This window comes from Lipotes vexillifer, unplaced genomic scaffold (assembly GCF_000442215.2).
Source record: "Lipotes vexillifer unplaced genomic scaffold, Lipotes_vexillifer_v1.1 scaffold823, whole genome shotgun sequence".
Taxonomy (NCBI): domain Eukaryota; kingdom Metazoa; phylum Chordata; class Mammalia; order Artiodactyla; family Lipotidae; genus Lipotes; species Lipotes vexillifer.
In genome coordinates, this window is record NW_006772547.1 from 500541 (window position 1) to 521493 (window position 20953).

The 20953-nt window shown below is 35.7% G+C and overlaps 1 protein-coding gene across 3 annotated transcripts in view; it reads left to right on the plus strand.

Annotated features, from left to right (window-relative positions):
- ZNF148 (zinc finger protein 148) overlaps positions 1-20953 on the plus strand; it is a 132786-nt gene that overhangs the window by 21163 nt on the left and 90670 nt on the right. The window contains exons 2-3 of one of the 3 annotated variants that reach the window (XM_007447601.1): positions 11447-11527; positions 19516-19651. Coding sequence is in view for 1 of the 3 variants with exons in the window: in XM_007447600.1 (XP_007447662.1) it covers positions 19532-19572 (41 nt within the window). In the remaining 2 variants the exon portion in view is untranslated. The remainder of the gene's footprint in view (positions 1-11446; positions 11528-19515; positions 19652-20953) is intronic. The other 2 variants (XM_007447600.1, XM_007447602.1) reach the window with 2 other exon arrangements.

Genomic DNA, 20953 nt, shown 5'->3' on the forward strand with positions numbered 1-20953 from the left:
GAGCACAGGCTCCGGATGCGCAGGCTCAGCGGCCATGGCTCACGGGCCCAGCCGCTCCGCGGCATGTGGGATCTTCCCACCCGGGACACGAACCTGTGTCCCCTGCATCGGCAGGCGGACTCTCAACCACTGTGCCACCAGGGAAGCCCCTCATTGTAGTTTTGATTTGCTTTTCTCTAATCATTAGTGATAATGAGCATCTTTTCATAGGTCACATGTTTTTTATTTTGATAAAGTTTGGTTTATTTTCTTTTATGGAACATGTGTTTGGCGCCAAGCCCAAGAACCCTTTTCTTTAGGTCTTGAAGGATCCTTCTTTTTTATTCTAAAAACTCTATAGTTATATGTTTACATTCATCATCCATTTTGAGATAATTTTGTATGTGGTTGTGAGGTTTAGGTCTAGACTCTTTTTGGCATATGGATGTCCAATTGTTCCAGCACTGTTTGTTGAACAGGCTATCTTTCCTCCATTGAATTATTTTTGCCCCTTTGTCAACTAAGAATTCATTTCATAGACCAGTTCATTTATTTTATAACCAGTTCATGATTATAGAACTATTTAGATTATTGGTTTCATTTTGGTTTAGTTTTAGTAATGTGATTTTGATAAATTGGTCCATTTCTTCTAAATGTCCAATTTAAAAGTATAAAATTTTTTGTAGTATTCCCTTATTATCTTTGTAAGTGCTGTACAGTTTTAGTGATATCCCTATTAAAATCTTGATATTGGTGATTTGTGTCTTCTCTCTTTTTATTTTTATTTGTCATGTTAGAGGCTTCTAAAACTTTTGCTTCATTGATTTTCTCTGTTTTCCTATTTTTAATTTCATTGTTTTCTGCTCTTCATTGTTTCTGTTCTACTGCTTGCTTTGGGTTTATATTTTGCTTTTTTTTTTTAAAGTTTCTTGTGGTAAGTAATTAGGTTATTGATTTGAGATCTTTCCTCTTTTCTTTTTTTTAAGATTTTTGTTATTTTTATTTTTGGCTGCATCGGGTTTTAGTTGTGGCACACGGGGTCTTTGTTGAGGTGCATGGGATCTTTCGTTGCGGCGCGGGTTCTCTCAAGTTGCGGTGTGTGGGTTTTCTCTCTCTAGTTGTGGTGTGCGGGCTCCAGGGCGTGTGGACCCTGTAGTTGTGGCGTGCAGGCTCCAGGGTGTGTGGGCTCTGTAGTTTGTGGCACACGGGCTCAGTAGTTGTGGTGAGCAGGTTTTAGTTGCCCGGTGGTATGGGATCTTTAGTTCCCCAACCAGTGGTCGAACCCACGTCCCCTGCACTGGAAGGCAGATTCTTTACCACTGGACCAGCAGGGAAGCCCCTCCTCTTTTCTAATGTAAGCATTTAGTGCTATAAATTTCCTTCTAACTACTGGTTTAGCTGCATCCCCCATATTTCGACATGCTGTGTTTTTATTTTCATTCATTTTTATGTATATATTTAAATTTTTCTTTGAGATTTCCTCTTTTTCTTTTTTCTTTTTTTTTTTTTTTTGCGGTACGCGGGCCTCTCACTGTTGTGGCCTCTCCCATTGTGGAGCACAGGCTCCAGACGCACAGGCTCAGCAGCCACGGCTCATGGGCCCAGCCGCTCCGTGGCATGTGGGATACTCCCGGACCGGGGCACGAACCCACGTCCCCTGCATCAGCAGGTGGACTGATATTTCCTCTTTGACCCATGGACTTTTAAAAAGTGTTCTTTACTGTTTCGTGTTCACAAGTTTTCCTGTTGTCTTTGTTACTGATTTCTAGTTTGAGTACATTATTGTCAGATAATGTACCTCTTGTATTATTTCAGTTGTTTTAGATTTGTTGAGGCTTTTTTTATGGCCCAGGATATAATCTGTCTTCATGAATGTTCCATGGGTGCTTGAAAAGAAATATGTATTCTGCTTTCGTTGGGTGGTGTATTCTATATATATCAAGCTGACCTTGTTGGTTGGTTGTGTTAATATAGTTTCTCTGCTGAAAAAAAAGAGTTGTCATAGCTTTTCCATTCTTTTACTTTCAATGTACGTTACTGAATTTCTTGTTAGCAGCATATAGTGGGGCATTTCAAAAATCTACTCTGCCAGTCTTTCTTGATTTGTCTGTTTAGACCATCTGCATTTAAGGTAATTATCGATAAATATTAGCACTTAAATCATATTTTATTATTTGTTTTTTGTTTTATTTTCTCTGGTTTTCATTTTTTTGTTTCTCTTTTCTTGCCTTCCTGCAGATTACTAGAACGTATTTTAGGATTCTATCTTTCATAATTTGTAAAAGATTTATTTATAATGTTTCTGAGTCTGTCTTGGTATAGTTTTCGTAGGGGTTGTTGTAGCTATTACCTAATGTATATATGACTTATAACAGTCTCCTGGTATCAGTATTTTACTATTCAATTGAAGTGTGGAAACTTTACTTCTCTTTTACCTTTTTACCCTCTTGACTTTTAAATATAATTGTTTTAAGTATCAGTAGTAGTATTATTTTTGTTTCTGTCAGTGAGTATGATCTAGAAAACTAATGATGGAAAAGATATCATGTTTTGTATACTTGTATTTCTATTCTTTTTCTTTTTTAAAAATTTTGATTATGTTTAAAATTATTTATTTATTTATTTTTGGCTGCATTGAGCTTCATTACTGCGCGTGGGCTTTCCCTAGTTGCGGTGAGTGGGGCTACTCTTTTTTGCAGTGCGTGGGCTTCTCATTGTGGCAGCTCCTCTTGCTGTGGAGCATGGGCTCTAGGCACATGGGCTCAGTAGTTGCGGTGCACAGGCTTAGTTGCTCCATGGTATGTGGGATCTTCCCTGACCAGGGCTTGAACCTGTGTCCCCTGCATTGGCATGCAGACTCTCAACCACTGCACCACTAGGGAAGACCCTCTATTCTTTTTCTTGTTTGGAAAATTTTCTTCAGCCAATCTTTATGGGTAGGGTTGCTAGTGACATAGTCTTTTAGTTTTTCTTCTTTTGAGAATGCTTTAAAAAATTTCTCCTTTGTTCCTTGCTGTGGTCTGAATGAATTCTCCTAAAATGTAAATGTTGAAATCCTAATGCCCAATATGGTGGTATTGGGAGTTGCGTCCTTTGGGAGGTTGTTAGGTCATGGGGGAGAGCCCTCATGAATGGGATTAGTGTTGTTACAAAAGAGGGAGCTCTTTTGCCCCTTTTCTGCCATGTAAGAATACAGACAAAAGTCTGCAGTCTGGAAGAGGGCCTTCACCTGACCATGTTGGCACCCTAATCTTGGACTTCCAGCCCCCAGAACTGTGAGAAGTAAATTTCTATTGTTTGTAAGCCATCCATTTTGTGGTGTTTTGTTATGGCAGGCTGAATAGACTAAGACATTCCTGAAGAATAGTTTCACTGGGTATAGAATCCTTGGTTGGCAGTTCTTTTTTTTTTTTTTTTTTTTTAGCATTCAGAAAATATTCTGCCACTTTTTTTGGCCTCTTTGGTTGAGATGAGAAATCTGGTGTCATTTCAGTTGTTGTTCCATTATAGGTAATTTTTGTCTGGCTGCCTTCAAAGTTTTTTCTTCATTTTAAATTTTTGAACATTTAATTATGATGTGTCCTGGTGTAAATTTCTTTGGGTTTATCCTGTTTCGGGTTTGCTCAGTTTTTTGGATCTGTAAGTTTGTATTTGTCACATATGAGAAGGTTTTTGCCATCTTTTCTTTAAATACTGTTTCAGCCCCTCTCTGTTTCTCCTCTGTTTCTGGGACTCCAGTGATAAGAATGTTGGATCTCCTGTTACTGGCCCACAGGTTCCTAAGGCTCTGTTAGGTTTTTTTCAGTCTTTTTTCTCTCTGTTTTTCAGATTGGATTAATTCTGTTTTTCTGTCTCAAATTCAGTGATTCTGTTCCCTGTTATCTCCATGGTTGTATTGAGCCTATCCAGCAAGTTTTAAAGTTTCATGTTATAGTATTTTTTAGTTCTGTAATTTTCTTTTGCTTCTTTTTTATAACTTCTGTTTCTTTGCTGAGATTTTCCAGTTTTTTCACGTGTTTCAGGAGAACTTATAATTAATTGTTGAGACATTTTATTATGGTGCTTTAAAATCCTTTTCAGGGCTTCCTTGGTGACGCAGTGGTTGAGAGTCTGCCTGCCAATGCAGGGGACACAGGTTTGTGCCCCGGTCTGGGAAGATCCCACATGCTGCAGAGCAGCTGGGCCTGTGAGCCGTGGCCACTGAGCCTGCGTGTCTGGAGCCTGTGCTCCACAGTGGGAGAGGCCACAACAGTGAGAGGCCTGCATGCTGCAAAAAAAAAAAAATCCTTTTCAAATAATTCCAATATCTGACTCATCTCTGTATTGGCCTTGGTTGATTATCACTCACGTTGGGATTTTCTTGTGTCAGTTTCTGTGTTATATATTACGTTAGGAGGCTCTGGTCCCTATTTACATTTTTTATTTTAGCATGTGGTCACCCTGTTTAGGTTTAGTGTACAGGTCTTGGCCCACTTTTATGACTTTGGTTCTAATGGCAGTTTAATTTTCAGAGCCTTTGTGGTTGGCTTGGTTTATCTGATGCTGTTGGGGCTCCCACTGGTCCTTACTGATGCTGCCTGAGAGAATAGAAGACATTGCCTCCTGTCAGGCTTTTGGGTGTCTCTAAATGGGAGAGGATTGTTATAGGATCCTTCTCCTGGTACCCACCTCAAACCCCCAATTCTTCCCTGTCCCCATGTCTCTGGGTGAGAGGGAGAGTCTTGGCACAAACTGAGACGCTTGCACTGGGTGGGTCCCTGAGTTCTGCCCACTTGCCTCAGTATTTCTAGGTGGGAAACAGGAGTTTCAGGTCATGTGGGGATGGAAGAGTTGCTTCCCCTTTCTGGTCTTTGTTGTTGACTGGGCTTCCAGTTGATCTCCCTTGCTTGATATTGTAGAGGGACTCCTGTTTAGTTTGGGGGAGGAGTGTGACTGTCTGGCCTACCTTAGGAAATGCCAGTCTGGGTTGCCGCCTTCTGTTGGGTCTGGGGACATAAAACACTCTGCTGCTTTTCTGTTTCTGCAGTCTTAGAGTCCCAAACTGGTTTGCTGCCTGCTTACCAGTTTTCATAGTTTTCTTTCAGTTGTCTCTGGTGTTATTCCCCTGGTTTAACATGGTGTTTAGTGAGGAGGGGCAGGGAAAAAGAGAGCTATGCCATCTTACCTAGACTGGAAGTTCAGATTCCTTAATTTTTGTGAACCTGCGTCATCTCTACCCAGCGGGTTGTTTCAGCTTTGAAAATAATGGTTTCTGGCCATGTGCTTTGTGAACTTTTAAGCACAATGTTTGCTTCAATTATAACCCACAGTATTGGACCCCTAGGAAGGTTTTGGAAGTTCAGTCATAACCAGTTCAAGAGGGTGCCAGGGAATAGATGCATGCAATTTACTAGGCATCTGTCACGTAAACAGAATTTTGTAGTATAGTTAATTAAAATGAAATTGTGAATTCTGGTATTTTCTTCAAAGATGTGTTTATTTTATGGATAATTTGTATTTAAGGTATTTAATAATTCCAGTAATATATAATAGTATTTTAATATTAGTAAATATTTTTCAGAACAAATATGGAAAATCTTGTATTATGCAGCCAGTTTAATATGTTTCTAATTCATAGGTTGAAAAGGAAAGATAACATGTCCTGCTTTTTACATTCCCTAGTTTTCTAATTGAGAGTAAATTGGGCCCAAATAAGAAAATGTCTATTCTACATTAGTAGAAGCTAGTGCTTCTAAATGATGAGTTAACTTGTTAAATCAACTACTACTGTTTATTTGGCTGCCCGTGCGGCATGCAGGATCTTAGTTCCCTGGCCAGGGATCGAACTGTGCCCCCCTGCAGTGGAAGCACAGAGTCTTAACCACTGCACTGCCAGGGAAGTCCCAACTACTACTATTTTTTTAAAATCTCACATATTACATGAATTGTTCAAACTAATATAGTTACTGCAGTTACAGAGAAATCACTGGGCTTCTTTGCAGCCACTTCTTGAGGTACTCTCAGATTGACTCTGATGGCAAATCTTAGATTTCTAATCAGATTAAAAATCATTTCTTTTATGTGTGGACACACCTCTATGTTGTGTCTAGTGCCTTATGTAATTCTGGGCATGTGTTTTAGAGGAGATAAGAATGACTGACTCTAGTATTGAATAAGGTAAAATTGTCAGAAAATGAGCTTTTTAATGGACCATTTACATGTTTTTAAATGAGAGTAATTATATTTCATATTAGAAGTAATAATTCCAGTTCCCTCTTGTTGTTTTTGGTTTTTAATAATATATTAACATGTTTTTATTCATGAAGAACTGACACTTAAAAATAAAATTTAAATAGTTAAACTTTAATTTTCAAATGGGTATTCCTATAATCTTTTCTAGGGTTTGCTTAGTTATTATTACAGTAGGATAATTTTTGTGTTATGAAAATCAGATGAATTTAATTTTTTGTTTATTTACATGGTAACTATTACTGTAGATAGCATTTTAATTTCAAAGTTTATGTTCATTGATCTTATCCTTACTTCAAAGATGTTTATTTATTTTTGATTCTTAGAATATTGTTAAGAGTAACATTAAATGTATCAATATTTTAACTTGGGAATGACCTTTCCTGTTGTGCTATGTTAAAGTAGACATTTATTTGGAGGCAGAGGATCTGGTTGACGTCTTTGCCATGACAGGTGTTGTGTAACCATGGGTACTTAACCTCTGGAACCTCAGTTTCATCATCTATAGAATGGAGGCAAACACTAAAACCTGTCTAGGTAATTGTGTGTGTAGGGGGTGTCCCGGGAAATGTGACACTTGAAAGCACTTTGTAAACTGTGAAGTACTTTTATCAGAGCATGCTTGTAACGTTTTTGAGGAGATCATTTGAAAATTGACCTGAGTGATCTTGATCATCATAGTGCAAAATATTTTATGATTATTTACAAAATTGGTATGTATTCAAGTAAAAATTCATGTAAAAATAAAGCAGCTTTTCCTTGAGTTTAGTGATTTACTATTCTTAAAAACTAATTTCTATTGGTGAATTTGGGGAAGGATTACATAGTTGCTTGATAGTTTATCATCCCCTCTGTGATAAGGTTAGCTTTTGGAAGGTGTCTTTCCTCAACAGGTGGCTTGGATTTAAAGGTTAGGTTTGTCTCTTTAGTGGTTTATAGTCTAAGGATTTTCTAAAAATGTTTATACTGTTGTGTTTTCTAACGTGGGTGGAGAGTTGGTTTCTTATTTGACACATGTTTACTGGTTAGGTGATTTGAAAAGGCCAAGGGCAGGTGAACATTTTCAGTTGGTGCCTTTATTTTACTCACTTTGGCCAATTTTTTTTTTTTTAATGGTGAAGGGTTTTTTTAAATTTTTAAAATTTATTTTATCTATTTATTTATCTTTGGCTGCGTTGGGTCTTTGCTGCTGCATGCGGGCTTTCTCTAGTTACGGCGAGCGGGGGCCACTCTTCGCTGCGGCCCACAGGCCCCCGATCACGATGTCCTCCCTTGCCACAGAACACGGGCTGTAGGTGTGTGGGCTTCAGTAGTTGTGGCATGTGGGCCTAGCAGCCGCGGCTTGCAGCTCCAGAGCGCAGGCTCAGCAGCTGTGGTGCACAGGCTCAGTCGATCTGCAGCATGTGGGATCCCCCCGGACCAGGGATCGAACCCGCATCCCCCGCACCAGCAGGCAGACTTCCAACCACTGTGCCACCAGGGAAGCCCACGGCCAACATTTTTAAGAATTTATTTGATTACCCCTTTGTAGGATTTCTTTCTTAACCAAGTGGGTTAACTACATTGGTTGTGAAATTTTTAAGATTTTGGCTTAATTTTTGGTGAAGGTAGAAATGGAAAATTGTTCTAGAAAGACCTGGTTAGGGCAGTTTCTGGGGTGGGTGGTTTGAATTTTTGGAGCTTTCATGCCTCCTTAGGATAGATCTGGTAATGAAAAGTACACTGTGAGTTCTAACAACTTTAATTGTCACAGCAGGTAGTGTAAATTAAAAGAACACATACGTCTACTTTGTTACTGTGTAGAAATTCTAAACATATTCATAGAAATCTCTTGCCTGGAACAAATTTTTTTCTTTTACCTTTGTTTTTTTTAAAAAAAAACATTGTTCAGAAAGCATTATTAAATCACAAAAGTAAAACTAATGTAAAAGTAGAACTTATGTAATTACTTTCAAATATGATCTAGTTAAAAGATGCTAAAGGACTTGAAGCATTTTTCCTCTCAGATTGTTAAAGCCATGGTAGTGATGAGGAGGAGGAGGTGATAGCACAGTAGATTGTGGAGAGCCTGCTAAACCATTATAAAGACTTTGGTTCTGCCACTTACTAATTTTATAACCTTTGGTGAGTTACTTAACCCTTCAGTTTTTTCTTCTGTGAAATGTGAATAATATTAGCACCAACCTCATAAGTTTGTTTTTTGTATTAAGTTAGTTAATATCTGCAAAGACCTAGGAACACTACTGAGCAAAGTCCAAAGCATATGGTATTCATTTTATTCTTAAATGTGGAGCCAGCATTAAAAGGTCACTTCTTCCTTTTCTTTTGGAAAGGTAACAGAGGGAGAATTAATTGATCCCTGCTTTGATTTTCCTATGATAAATTGCTTAAACTTCAGTTATATCGCTTAACACATTATATTATCAAAACTAACATTATTTCTTATATGTTTTCCATCCTTGCTAGATTATGAACTCCTTTGGGCAGAGACCATGATATTTTATGCATGTCTTAGGAATCTTAGGTAGTGTTGCATATACATATCAGTTGATCAAAAATGTTGATTCAGTTAATGACAAAAATGTTGGCCTGAATAATTGATCAGACCACCTGCTGGTAAATACATTGAAATCCTGCCAGTCTATCAGAACTAAATAATGGACAGGCAGTAGCTAATGGTCCCTAAAAAATATTTCATTTATTTTCTTCCTTAATATGTATTTTGTCTTAATTTGATTATACCTGCACAAGTGGTTGTTATTATTATTTTTAAATAAATTTATTTATTTAATTTATTTATTTTTGGCTGCGTTGGGTCTTTGTTGTTGTATGTGGGCTTTCTCTAGTTGCGGTGAGCAGGGGCTACTCTTCGTTACGGTGTGAGGGCTTCTCATTGTGGTTGCTTGTCTTGTTGCAGAGCACGGGCTGTAGGCGCATGGGCTTCAGTAGTTGTGGCTCGCAGGCTCTAGAGCGCAGGCTCTAGAGTGCAGGCTCAGTGGTTGTGGCGCACGAGCTTAGTTTCTCCGCGGCATGTGGGATCTTCCCGGACCAGGACTCGAACCTGTGTCCCCTGCATTGGCAGGGAAGTCCCTCTAGGGGGGTTTAGATTAATGAATAAATAAACCATGAGAGTGCAGTGTGGTCTGTGCTCCAAGGGACAGCAGGGTTCTGTGCAAGCTCAGAGAGAAAGCTCCAGTCCCAACCTGCAGCAGCCTGGGAGGGCTTTCTGGAGCAGGTGAGGCCTGGCCTGGTGAGTCTGAAAAGACGAATAGGAATTAGCCTTACAGGGTCTTAGTTTCCAGCCTGGTAGATTCTTTTCTTTTCCCCATTTTTGGTGGAGAGGGGTGGTAGAGGAGAAGGAGGGATAGAGACTTGGAAGGATAAGTGAAATTGGTAGATGATGCTAAATGAATTAGGTTTCCAGAGACAGAGACTGTGGCAGGTGAGTTAGGGGGAATTGTGGGTTTCCGTGGTAGAGGAAAGGTTGTGATGGGAAAGACATTCCAAAATTTCTGTTTATAGATTTGGACTTTCAGGTTATATTATTTTGTACATTTGGGGGATGTGTGTATGTGGGAGTGAGGCATGCTGCTTTTTCCTTCCTCACTATTTTTGTTTCCTTCTCTTTTAACATACCTAGTTATAGTCTTTGATGTGTGACAGCCTTAATTTAGAGCTTTCAATAAAAAGTGATGCAAGGTGAGTAGGCTTTTTGTGAAAATGTTTTCAACAGAATATTAACATTTCAAAAACGTTTGTCCAGCTGTATATGTTACCATTATTATGTGATGACATAAGTAATAATGTTTTGATTGTGGACTAGATAAATCCAGTCAACTTTAAAAGACTCATAATGTAATACCAAAGCTGCTAAGTCTAAAGACATTTTTATTTCCCATATATAGACTTTACCATGTATTTTCTGTTCAACTTTATTCCTGTGAACTGTGTTAGAAATTCTAAAAGTTGAATACAGTAAATAATGTAGAATGGTGATAGCAGTGTAGTGCAGATACAGTTTTATTTTACTTTACCTGTTTTTAATAGTGTCTACCACAATAATATAGTTTTATGGCTTTTATTATCTTTTTGGTACTAACACTGTAGAAAAAATATATTTAAAAGTAGTTTTAAGTAATTGAGAGGAATGGCATATATGCTCTTTTGAATGCTTGGGAACAAAACTTTGAGGCAGGCAATTAAGAGCTTAGTGGAAATAAATTATTTTAAACAGATTTTTTGTTCATAACTAGTTTAGCAACAAAGCTACTGACTGGCTCAGGACTAGAAAATGCTGAATTATCAGAAATGCTGTAATGTTTGTAATCCCTTGATAAAATTGTGTAAACACAGGTTAGAATTAATATACTTGGTTATTTTCTGAAGATTTAGAGATTCTTTAATTTTCCTGCTGTTATATTTATAGCTTATTTATTTGCAGGGTATTTATTGAGTTCTAAAAATGTGTTTAGGCTATTATATAAAATGCTTTTTTATTTCTGAATAAAAGTTATATTTGGCCTATTCTTTGTTTCTAATAAAATTTCAGCTTTCAGTCCTCATTATCTCCATTTCATATACCAGGAAAACATATCCCAGTTGCAGGAAGAAAATTATATATGTCCGATATCAATGCAATACCAACATGGAGTGTTAATTTTCTGTATTCGTCTCTGTTAAAAGATTGATTATAGACATTAAAAAAATATTTATGGACCATTTTAACATTATTAAATATCTTTGCCTTCAAAATTTTAAACATTTTTATATTTTCAAAAACTATATTCTTAATATAATTAGACTTTGAGCTCAGGGAAATGTTACTTTGGGATTTTAACAGGAACTAGTACTTACTATTTGAGTAATTGAGAACATCAACATATGATTTTAGTGAAATACATTTTGTGCCTTCCTTCCTATTTTAAGTTGTTTATGATAATTCTAGTTTATTACCCTGATTTTTAAGAAATCCTAATCCTCAGCTAGAAGTTAAATTTGAAAAAGTCCAGTTAGTGTCTGGGTCATTTCTTTTCTTCATGATATCATTCGGCACTGATGGGTCATTACAGTTGAACTAAGTGTTCTAAGTAAAGTAATTTTATTTAATCCAATAGTATCTACCATGGAAAGAATTTTGTCAGATTTAGCACATTTTGATATACCTATTTTACCTGACTTTAAGAATATGTCTAATCCTGATTTTTTGGGGGACATAACCTGTATTTTTGTACTTTTATAGGATAGAGGGAGGAATCAACAGCTTGGAAATTCGGCCAAGTGATCTGGCGGGATGGGCATTTGCCTGACCTATTTTGTAGAGGTAATCCAACCCTGTTTTACTCAACCTCTAAATTTTATCTGTGATAGATGCCCATATACTTGAACATGAACACACATATCATAGCTGTTGGGTAGTACTCTGAATTTACTGGATATTCCCTTTTTCTTTTATACTTGCTTATATATAGTGTGAATATTACATATACATAGCATGATATCACTATATACAGATATGAACATCTATACATTGGAAAGAATTAATGTTATTAGTTCTGTATGAAGGCCATTGTCTTTTCTCACTTAACAAGCTTACTTGCATTTCTCTTTTTTAGGCTCAGGTTCCCTTATTTTAGGAAGAACCATGATCCTCTCCTGTCTTGTTGGGCTATGTTGGTACATATATTAGACCTTGCTTTTATCTTTCAAACAACGTGAAAGAAAATTAAATATTTCACAGTTTCCAGGGTATTTACATGTTTGTCAATGGCACATATTCTCACGTCATTATTAATGATCATAAAAATTCAAAGATTCTCATAAATTTTGTTTTGAGAATTCTTTTAAAGCGAAGGTGTGAAAATATTAGCAGTTTTAGTGGCCGTATTTTAAGATTTCGTTTAACACTTCTCACTTCTTACCCAGGTTTATTATAAGAGGAATATACACTTATGCAGTAGAGAATGTTATAATGTAAAAAATTTAAAAAAGTCTTTTCTTATTCCCATTTACTGTTAACATTTGTGTGTGTGTGTGTGTGTATCATTACAGACATTTTCCATGTATATGCAGAAATTTATATGTATACCTATATTTACATAACTTTTATAAAAATGAGATCACACTGTACATGTTGTTTATTATCAGCATGTCTTTTTTGTTGTTAGCTTCTGTATCTTTGCATATCATTCCTCTTATTTCATTCTGTGTAGTATTCCTATATTTGGATGTACCATAATTATTTTAACTAGCCTCCTATTTATGGATATTTAGGTTAAGTTTTTTTGCAGTAATAAATGGGAATATAGTGAATATTCTTGGATACATCTTTGCACATATTTAAAAGTATATTTGTAGTATAAATTCCTAAAGGAAAAATTGTTGGGTCAAAAAGTGTGTACATTTAATAATTTGGTGGTTGAATTGCCCAACTAAAAAGATTGCCCCAACATCAGTAGTCTGGGAAAATGGGAATCTCTTTATCTCTTTGATAATACTAGCTACTGTCAACTTGTAGTATTTGTCAGTTTTTTGTTGTTTAGTATTGCTTTTCAAAATTTCATTGTGAGTTTGAGGATTTTTTTCCCCGTTATTATTGGCCATATATATATTTTCAGTGATCTGTTTGGTCATGCGTTCGGCAGATGGTTTTTACTCAGTTTTTGCTTATCTTTTGATTTTATTTTTGCCTTGTTGAAGTTTTAATTTTGTATGATTGAATTTAGAGATCGTTTTCTTCAGGGCTGGGGTGGGGGTGGGGTTTCCTGTGTAAGGTTTAAAATAAAAGGTCTCCCCCACTGATTGTAGGACTCGTTTTCCCCTCCACATTATAACATCTCTGAATGACATGAATTGTTGGCTTGTCATGGTTTGGCATTGTTTTTTTCTAAGTGACAAAATTAATTGTGTTTCTTATGATTGGTAGTTTTAGCTTGGTAGTTTTATATTCAGTGAACTTGAAAAGTTTTGTGGGTTTTCTATTACTTTTTATGGTTTAAATTGTTTAAAATCTTGATTTATATTGAATATATTCGGTATAAGCAATAAATGTAGAGATCAGCTTTACTTTTTTCCAGATGGCTTACCCTTTGTCCTCATTCCCATTATTGAATGATGCATTTCTTTTCTACATATTTGAAATGCCACATTTATCGTACACTGAACTTCCATGGTTTTTTTTTGCATGGGGAGGATCTGTTCCTGAAATCAGTTCAGTTCATCTGCCTGCTTGTTTTTTGTATTGAGAATTCAGTAAAGGAACTGCTTATAAAATCAATTATACATAAATGATTTTTTAATACAAATAGTAGAATTAGGGCTAATAAAGGAAGATGTATACATTCACAGTAACAACTAAAAAGATAAAATGCCTGGGAAAAATCTACTTGAAAAAAATTTTAAAACTCTACTGAGGGATAGGACAGAAAATTTGAATCAATTCAGATTGTTTTTTTAACATTTTTTATTTCTTTAATGTTGTATCTATTTTATTTATTTATCTTTGGCTGCATTGGGTCTTTGTTGCTGCGCATGGGCACTCTCTAGTTGCGGTGAGTGGGGGCTACTCTTCTTTGTGGTGCACGGGCTTCTCATTGCGGTGGCTTCTCTTGTTGTGGAGCATGGGCTCTAGGTGCACGGGCTTCAGTAATTGTGACTCACGGGCTCTAGAGCACAAGCTCAATAGTTGTGTCACACAGGCTTAGTTGCTCTGTGGCACATGGGATCTTCCGGACCAGGGCTCGAACCCGTGTCCCCTGTATTGGCAGGTGGATTCTTAACCACTGTGCCACTAGGGAAGCCCTCAGCTCAAATTTTTAATAGGAAGATGTGATATAAAGCAGTCATTTCACTATAGAAATATAATTGATTTTTCTTTATTGATCTAATATCTTGTGCCCTTGCTGAACTTGTTTATCAGTTCTCAGTGGCGGTGGCCTTGCTGAACTTGTTTATTTGTTCTCGTAGCTTTTTTGTGGATTCATTGGGAAATTTCTACATACAAGATCACGTTGCTAGAGAGTGAAGACAGTTTTATTTTGTCTTTTCTAATGTGGATGGCATTACTTGATCAATTGATTGCTTGGTTGGTTGGTTGGTTGATTGATTGATTGATTTTGCCTGCTCTATTTTACTAGCTTTAGTACAATCTTGAATAGAAGTGGTGAAAATGGACATCCTGATTTTTAGGAGGAAAGCATTCAGTGTTTAACCAGTAAGCATGATGTTAGTTTTTAGTTTTTGGGTTTTTTTGTAGATACCTTTTATCAGTTTGAGGAAGTTCTCTTCTAGTCTTAGTTTGTTGAGATTTTTTTATCATGAGTAAGTGTTGAATTTTGTCAAATTCTTCTTTGTTTATTGAGATAACCATGTGGTTTTTGTCCTTTAGTCTCTTAATATGGTGTATTACATTAATTGATTTTCAGATGTTAAACCACCATTGCCTTCACGGGGTAAATATTACTTGGTCTTGGTGTATATATGTGCCTGTTTTTATGTGTTGCTAGATTCAGTTTACTAATATTTTGTAAGGATATTGTATCTATGTTTATGAGAGACATTGGAGTGTAGTTTTCATGTCATGTCTTTATATCAAAGAAACTCTAGCTTTATAGATTGAGTTGCAAAATGCACCCTCTTCTTCTGTTTTGTGAAGGAGTTTGTGAAGGATTGGTATTGCCCCCTTAAATATTTGATGGAATTCATCAGTGAGGCCATTTCTTTGTGGGAAGATTTTAAATACTAACTCAGTTTGTTATGTTCAGATTTTTCTGTCTCCTCTTTAATTAGTTTATGTGTCAGTAATATATGTCTTTTTAGGAATTTCATAAAAGTTGTTTAATTTGTTGGCATATATCTGTTTATAATATTCCTTCCCATATAATTCTTTTAATTTTTATGAGATCAGTGGTAATATCCCTTCTTTCATTCCTAATTTTGGTAATTTGTGTTTTTTTCTCTTTGTTGTTGGTTAGTCTTCCTAAAAGTCTGTAAATTTTTCGGATCTTTTTTAAAAAAACAAGTTATTCTCTGTCTTCCTGTTTTGTATTTTATTTATTTTTGCTCTAAATTTTCAATATATTTTTCAGCTTGCTTAGGGTTTAGTTTGCTCGTTTTCTTTTTAAAAATATTTTAATTAATTAATTGATTAATTATTTATGGCTGCGTCGAGTCTTAGTTGCAGCATGTGGGATCTTCGTTGAGGCGTGCGGGATCTTTCCTTGTGGTGCGCGGGCTTCGCTCTAGTTGTGGCGTGCAGGTTTTTTCTCTTCTCTAGTTGTGGCACGGAGGCTCCAGGACATGTGAACTCTGTAGTTGTGGCTTGTGGGCTCCAGAGTGTGTGGGCTTTGTAGTTTGCTGCATGCGGGCTTTCCAGTTGAGGTGTGTGAGCTCAGTAGTTGTTGCACACGGGGCTTAGCTGCCCTGCAGCATGTGGGAACCTAGTTCCCCTGACCAGGGATTGAACCCACATCCTCTATATTGGGAGGTGGATTCTTTACCACTGGACCACCAGAGAAGTCCCCTAGTTTACTCCTTTTCTGATTTATTAAAGTGGAGGTTCATGTCATTGATTTGAGACTCCTCTTTTTTTCAGTGTACTTAAATTTATATAATTCCTCTTAAGTACTGCTTGAGCTGCATCCCATTGATTTTGATGTGTTTGTTTTTGTTTTCATTCAGTTAAAAATATTCTCTAACATCTCTTTTCTTTTAATTTCTTTTTTGACCCATATGTTATTCAAAATTGTGAAGTTTAATTTCCAAACACTTGAGAATTTTCCAGTTTCTAACTTAGTTGATATCTACTTTAATTGTGTTATGGTTGGAGAACATACTTTGTATGACTTCAGTCCTTTTACATTTATGAGACTTGTTTAATGGCCTAGCATTTGGTCTATCCTGGAGAGTGTGTACCTGACAACAATATGTATTCTGTTGTTTGTTGGAGTTTTCTATATGCCAACTAGGTATAGTTGGTTGAGAGTGTGGTTCAGGTTTTCTGTGTTTCTTAATTTGCTGTATAGTTATTCTGTCAATTATTTAGAGTGGGGTTTTGAAATCTCCAATGCTAATTGTTGAATTTTCTATTTTTCTTTTTAATAATGTTAGGTATTTTATTTTTTTAGGGCTCTTCATTATTTTAGGCTTTATAATTATTATAATATTTTCCTAACTTATTGACTGTCATGTTGAAATCTTTCTTCATCTCCAGTAATATTTGTCTTAAAGTCTGTTTTGTCTAATACTAATATAACCGTGCCATCTGTCTTATGGTTACTCTTTCCATAGTATATATATCCTTGTTCCACATCTTTTTACTTTGTCTTGAATTTAAAGTGTGTCCCTTTTTTGTTTTTGTTTTCGTTTTTTTTGCGGTGTGCGGGCCTCTCACTGTTGTGGCCTCTCCCGTTGTGGAGCATAGGCTCTGGACGCACAGGCTCAGTGGCCATGGCTCATGGGCCCAGCCGCCCCGTGGCATGTGGGATCTTCCCAGACCAGGGCACGAACCCATGTCCCCTGCATTGGCAGGCGGACTCTCAACCACTGCGCCACCAGGGAAGCCCTCAAGTGTGTCTCTTGTTGACAGCACATAGTTGAATCTTGTTTTTGTCCAATCTGACAGCCTCTGCCTTTCTATTGGGCTGTTTAGATATTCATATTTAATTATGGACATGGTTGGATTTACATTTGCCATTTTGCCATTTGTTTTATATATGTCTCTTATGGTTTTTGTTTCTCTGTGCTTCCTTTGCTGCCTTCTTTTGTGTTAAATGTTTTTTAGTGTGCCATATTAATTACTCTATTGATGTCTTTTCTAAATATAATTTAAGATATTTTCTTTGTGATTGCTATGGTGTTTACATTATACATTTTAACAGTTTGCTTAATATTAACACTAAGTCAGTATCAGGAACTTTGCTCCAGTATAGCTCCATTTTCTCCTTCCTCTATTGTGCCACAACTTTTATATATATCTATATCTATATCTATCTATCTATCTATCTATCTATCTATCTATATATATATATTACATTCATATATGCTACAAACCCAGCAATACAGTGTTATAACCATTGCTTTATAGATTCTTATATTTTTTAAAGATGTTAAGAGAAGAAATGAAAAAAATGTATTTTATAGAGTTTTTTAGTTTAACCCACATATTTACCATTTCTGATGTTCTTTTCTTCCTGTGTATTTAAGTCTGGTGTCATTTCCTTTCAACTTGATGGACTTCCTTTAGTATTTCTTGTATGGCAGGTCTGCAAAAAGTTCTCTCAGTCTTTGTTCATCTGAGACTATGTTTATTATGCCTTCGTTTTTGAAGGGAATTTTGCTGCCTTCTTGATTGACAGGTTTTTTTCTTTCAGTACTTTGAGAATGTGATCCCACTGTCTTCTGGCCTCTGTTGTTTCTGATTGAAAGTCAGCTGTTAATCGTATTGTGGTTCCCTGCACATGCTGAGTAATTTTTCTCTTTATGCTTGCATGATTTTCTCCTTGTGTTTGTTTTTAACAGTTTGGCTATGATGTGTCTAGGTGTGTCTCTTTGTAATTATTCTCCATGAGATTCATTGAACTTCTAAGACCCATAGATTTGATTTCTTCTAAAAAATCAAATTTGGAAAATTTTCTGTTGGTGTTTTATTAAAAAAAATTATTTTCCCTGCCCTTTCTCTCCTCTGGAACTCCAGAAATGTTGATAAGTTGTTCTCTGAGGCTCTGTTCAGTTTTCTTCAATTTTTTTCCCTCACTGTTCTTCAGATTGGATAGTTTCTACTGATATATCTTCAAGGTCTTCTATTTTCTTCTGCCATCTTGAATCCTGTAGTAGATTTTTTGTTTTAGTTATTATACTTTTCAACTTCAGAATTTACATGTCGTTCTTTTACATAAATTCTGTACCCTTATTGAGAATTTCTTATCTGTTGATTGTTTTCATAATTAAAAAAAGTTAAAGATGAGTTCTTTTTTAACATGTCTATAATAGATGTTTTGAAATCTTTGCTTAAATCAACATCTGGGGATGCTCAGAAACTGTTTGTCGTGATTGCTATTTTTCATTAATGTGGGTCACATTTTTCTTTTCTTTCTTTCTTTCTTTTTTTTGGTACACCTTACAATTTGTTGTTGAAAACTGGGCATTTTAGATAACATATTGGAGTAATTTCAGATTGTGACTCCCCCCTCCCTGCCTGCCCAGGTTATTGTTACTGTTGTCATTTTGCTATTTATTTATATATGATACAATCCTAGTGGAAAAAAATGTTTTTTTTGAGCAAGAATTCATCTGCGAAAGTAGACGTGTGTGAATATGCAGGAAAATTCTGAAATGAAAGGATATTGAGGGGTAAATAGTTCCATCAGAATTTAAACTTTTAAAAAATATGGATACAGTGTTGAAATGTTTTATGTATTATACTTTCTGAAGTACAAAGATGGACTTATTACTGGTATGTTTTAGGTGAGAAAGACTATTCTTATTGCCTTTGTACCACTGTAAAATCTGATATAAAATCGTGTGTCATATCATCTGGTCTCCAAGCTTTCTGTGGAGGAGTAAATACAAATTATTCTTAATAGGTAGGAATGTAGTATTTTTAAAAACCTCTATGGTAGGAAACTCCATAAACTCTTTAGTCTGTTACTGGGTTCAGAAGTATTCACTGACAGGAAATTTTCTTCTTGTGTATAGCTTATGTTTTTCATTTTAATTTTTTGGGGTATGGAACACAGTCTCCCTATGATTATTCCCATTTTTGTCAGCTTTTCTAGTCAAAGATGACCTTGGTGATCATATTTCTGTAGGTATTTAGTATGATTTTACAACTGTAATCCTTTCTGCTGTGAATACATGTACATTCTATACAGGACTAGTTCTGTTTGTTATTTTTAAGGCCTAGAATTGTGTTTGCTTCTCTCTTCACTTCATAGCCTTTGCAAAGCAGATAAAAATAGTGTTATTAAGTGAGCTTTTAACCACTGATTTCTCTTTTGTAAATGTGTAGGTCTGTAACCTTCTGAATTTCCTTCAATATCCCATGTCTCTGAAGTTGTACACTCCAGATCTAGGCAAATTATTCTTTACAAGGCCAGGGTTATTTCACAGTTACTACTTATCACTATTGTATTTTCCCAGTTTCAGATTTAAAAAGAAGTCATTGCACTGGTTATTCAGGCATAGCTTACTATTTACAAAGAGTGATCACTTGATTATGCATACCAGTTTGTCCTTGTTATATTTGTACAGTATTTTTGTCTCCGTAAGAAATGTGTTTTGTTTGTTGTGTTTTATTTTTATTTTTTTTTGTAGGAATTGGGTGGCATAAATGATTGAAGTGGTATTGAGGGTCTCTGAAGCCTATGAAAGGTAGAAACTCAACCATGATTTCTTTTTCAACTCTCCAGCATTCCCTTCCTTGAAGTCTTCATTTTTACGTTAGTCTCAGGTAACTTGAATACTTATTTTTCATAATCATGAATAAGTAAAATTTTCAAATATGAAACCTTTTTTTTGGCTGCTAGAATTTCATGTTAAGTTTGTATAATAGTTTCTTTATGTTGTAGTATTTATATCTGGAAGAAACTTGGGATTTAATGTTTTTTCTTGAGAAAACAGAGTTAAGAGAAAATTGATGAGTAATGATATAGCTTTGGGTTTTAAGTTTAGCCCAAGAAAATATGTGTAGCTTATTATGTAATCTTAGGTGAAATTTAAGTGGGAAGGTTTTTCCTTCTTTAACCCTTTTTCTTCAGCAGGGTTTATTGCATTTTTCGCTCACCTGTCATAAATGCATACATACCCACATTAAATTTTCCAGGATTTCCAGGGAAACTATTGTCATATGTGGGAAAATTAGACCTATTAATCAAATTTAATGGTGTTTGGCATATAATTTTTTAAATGTGAAAAAGCATATGTTACTGTACCTTTGTACATATTGTATGTTTTCCTATGCTAATATAAGGAAGCAGTCATGTAGATAATTTTAATAATCGTTTATATTAAGTATTAGTTATTCTATCTTGTGGTCCAGGAGGGTTACCATCATGTCTGCCAATAGAAAGAGGGAAAAGGGAAGAACATTTCTTTTCCTTTTAGGAGAGTTGTGTGTATCACTTCTACTTATGTCCCATTGGCTTTAACTGTTACATGACCACAACCAACTGCATGGGAGGCTGGAAAATGAGTCTTACCTAGGTCATTGTGTGTCTTACTTAATATTTTATTATTGGGCAAGAAGGAGAGAACAGAATCTGGGGGGATAGCTAGTTGTCTGTCACATTAGGGTTTGTCAGATTTACTTTCCATTTATCTAGTTGGACTAACATTAACATATAAGTTTTAAATATTAAGACATATTAACTCTTGGCCTGTGACAGTGCTTTGGAAATTGTTTTGAGTTCTGAGACAATTTTAGTTTTGTGAATAGTCATCATGGTTCTTTGATTAAATACTGCTGTATTGATGTCATAAGGTGGAATAAGGTCTTAAAAGTTAAAAGTGACTTTTGAGATAATTCCTCATTTTGTTTCACTGCCATTAGGTTGAAATGGTTTGTTTAACGTTTTAGAGTCTTAAGGCAAGGATGAGGGGCTTGGGTGAGAGGATCTTTTTCGCTACACGTAAAGCTAAAAGATGTGTAACTGGTTCCTTCTAACTCTAAAAAATCTATTATTCTAAATGTTTAGATCTCATCAGAACAACTTATTCCCAAAGACATTATATACTTTATATTTTTGTAGATGAA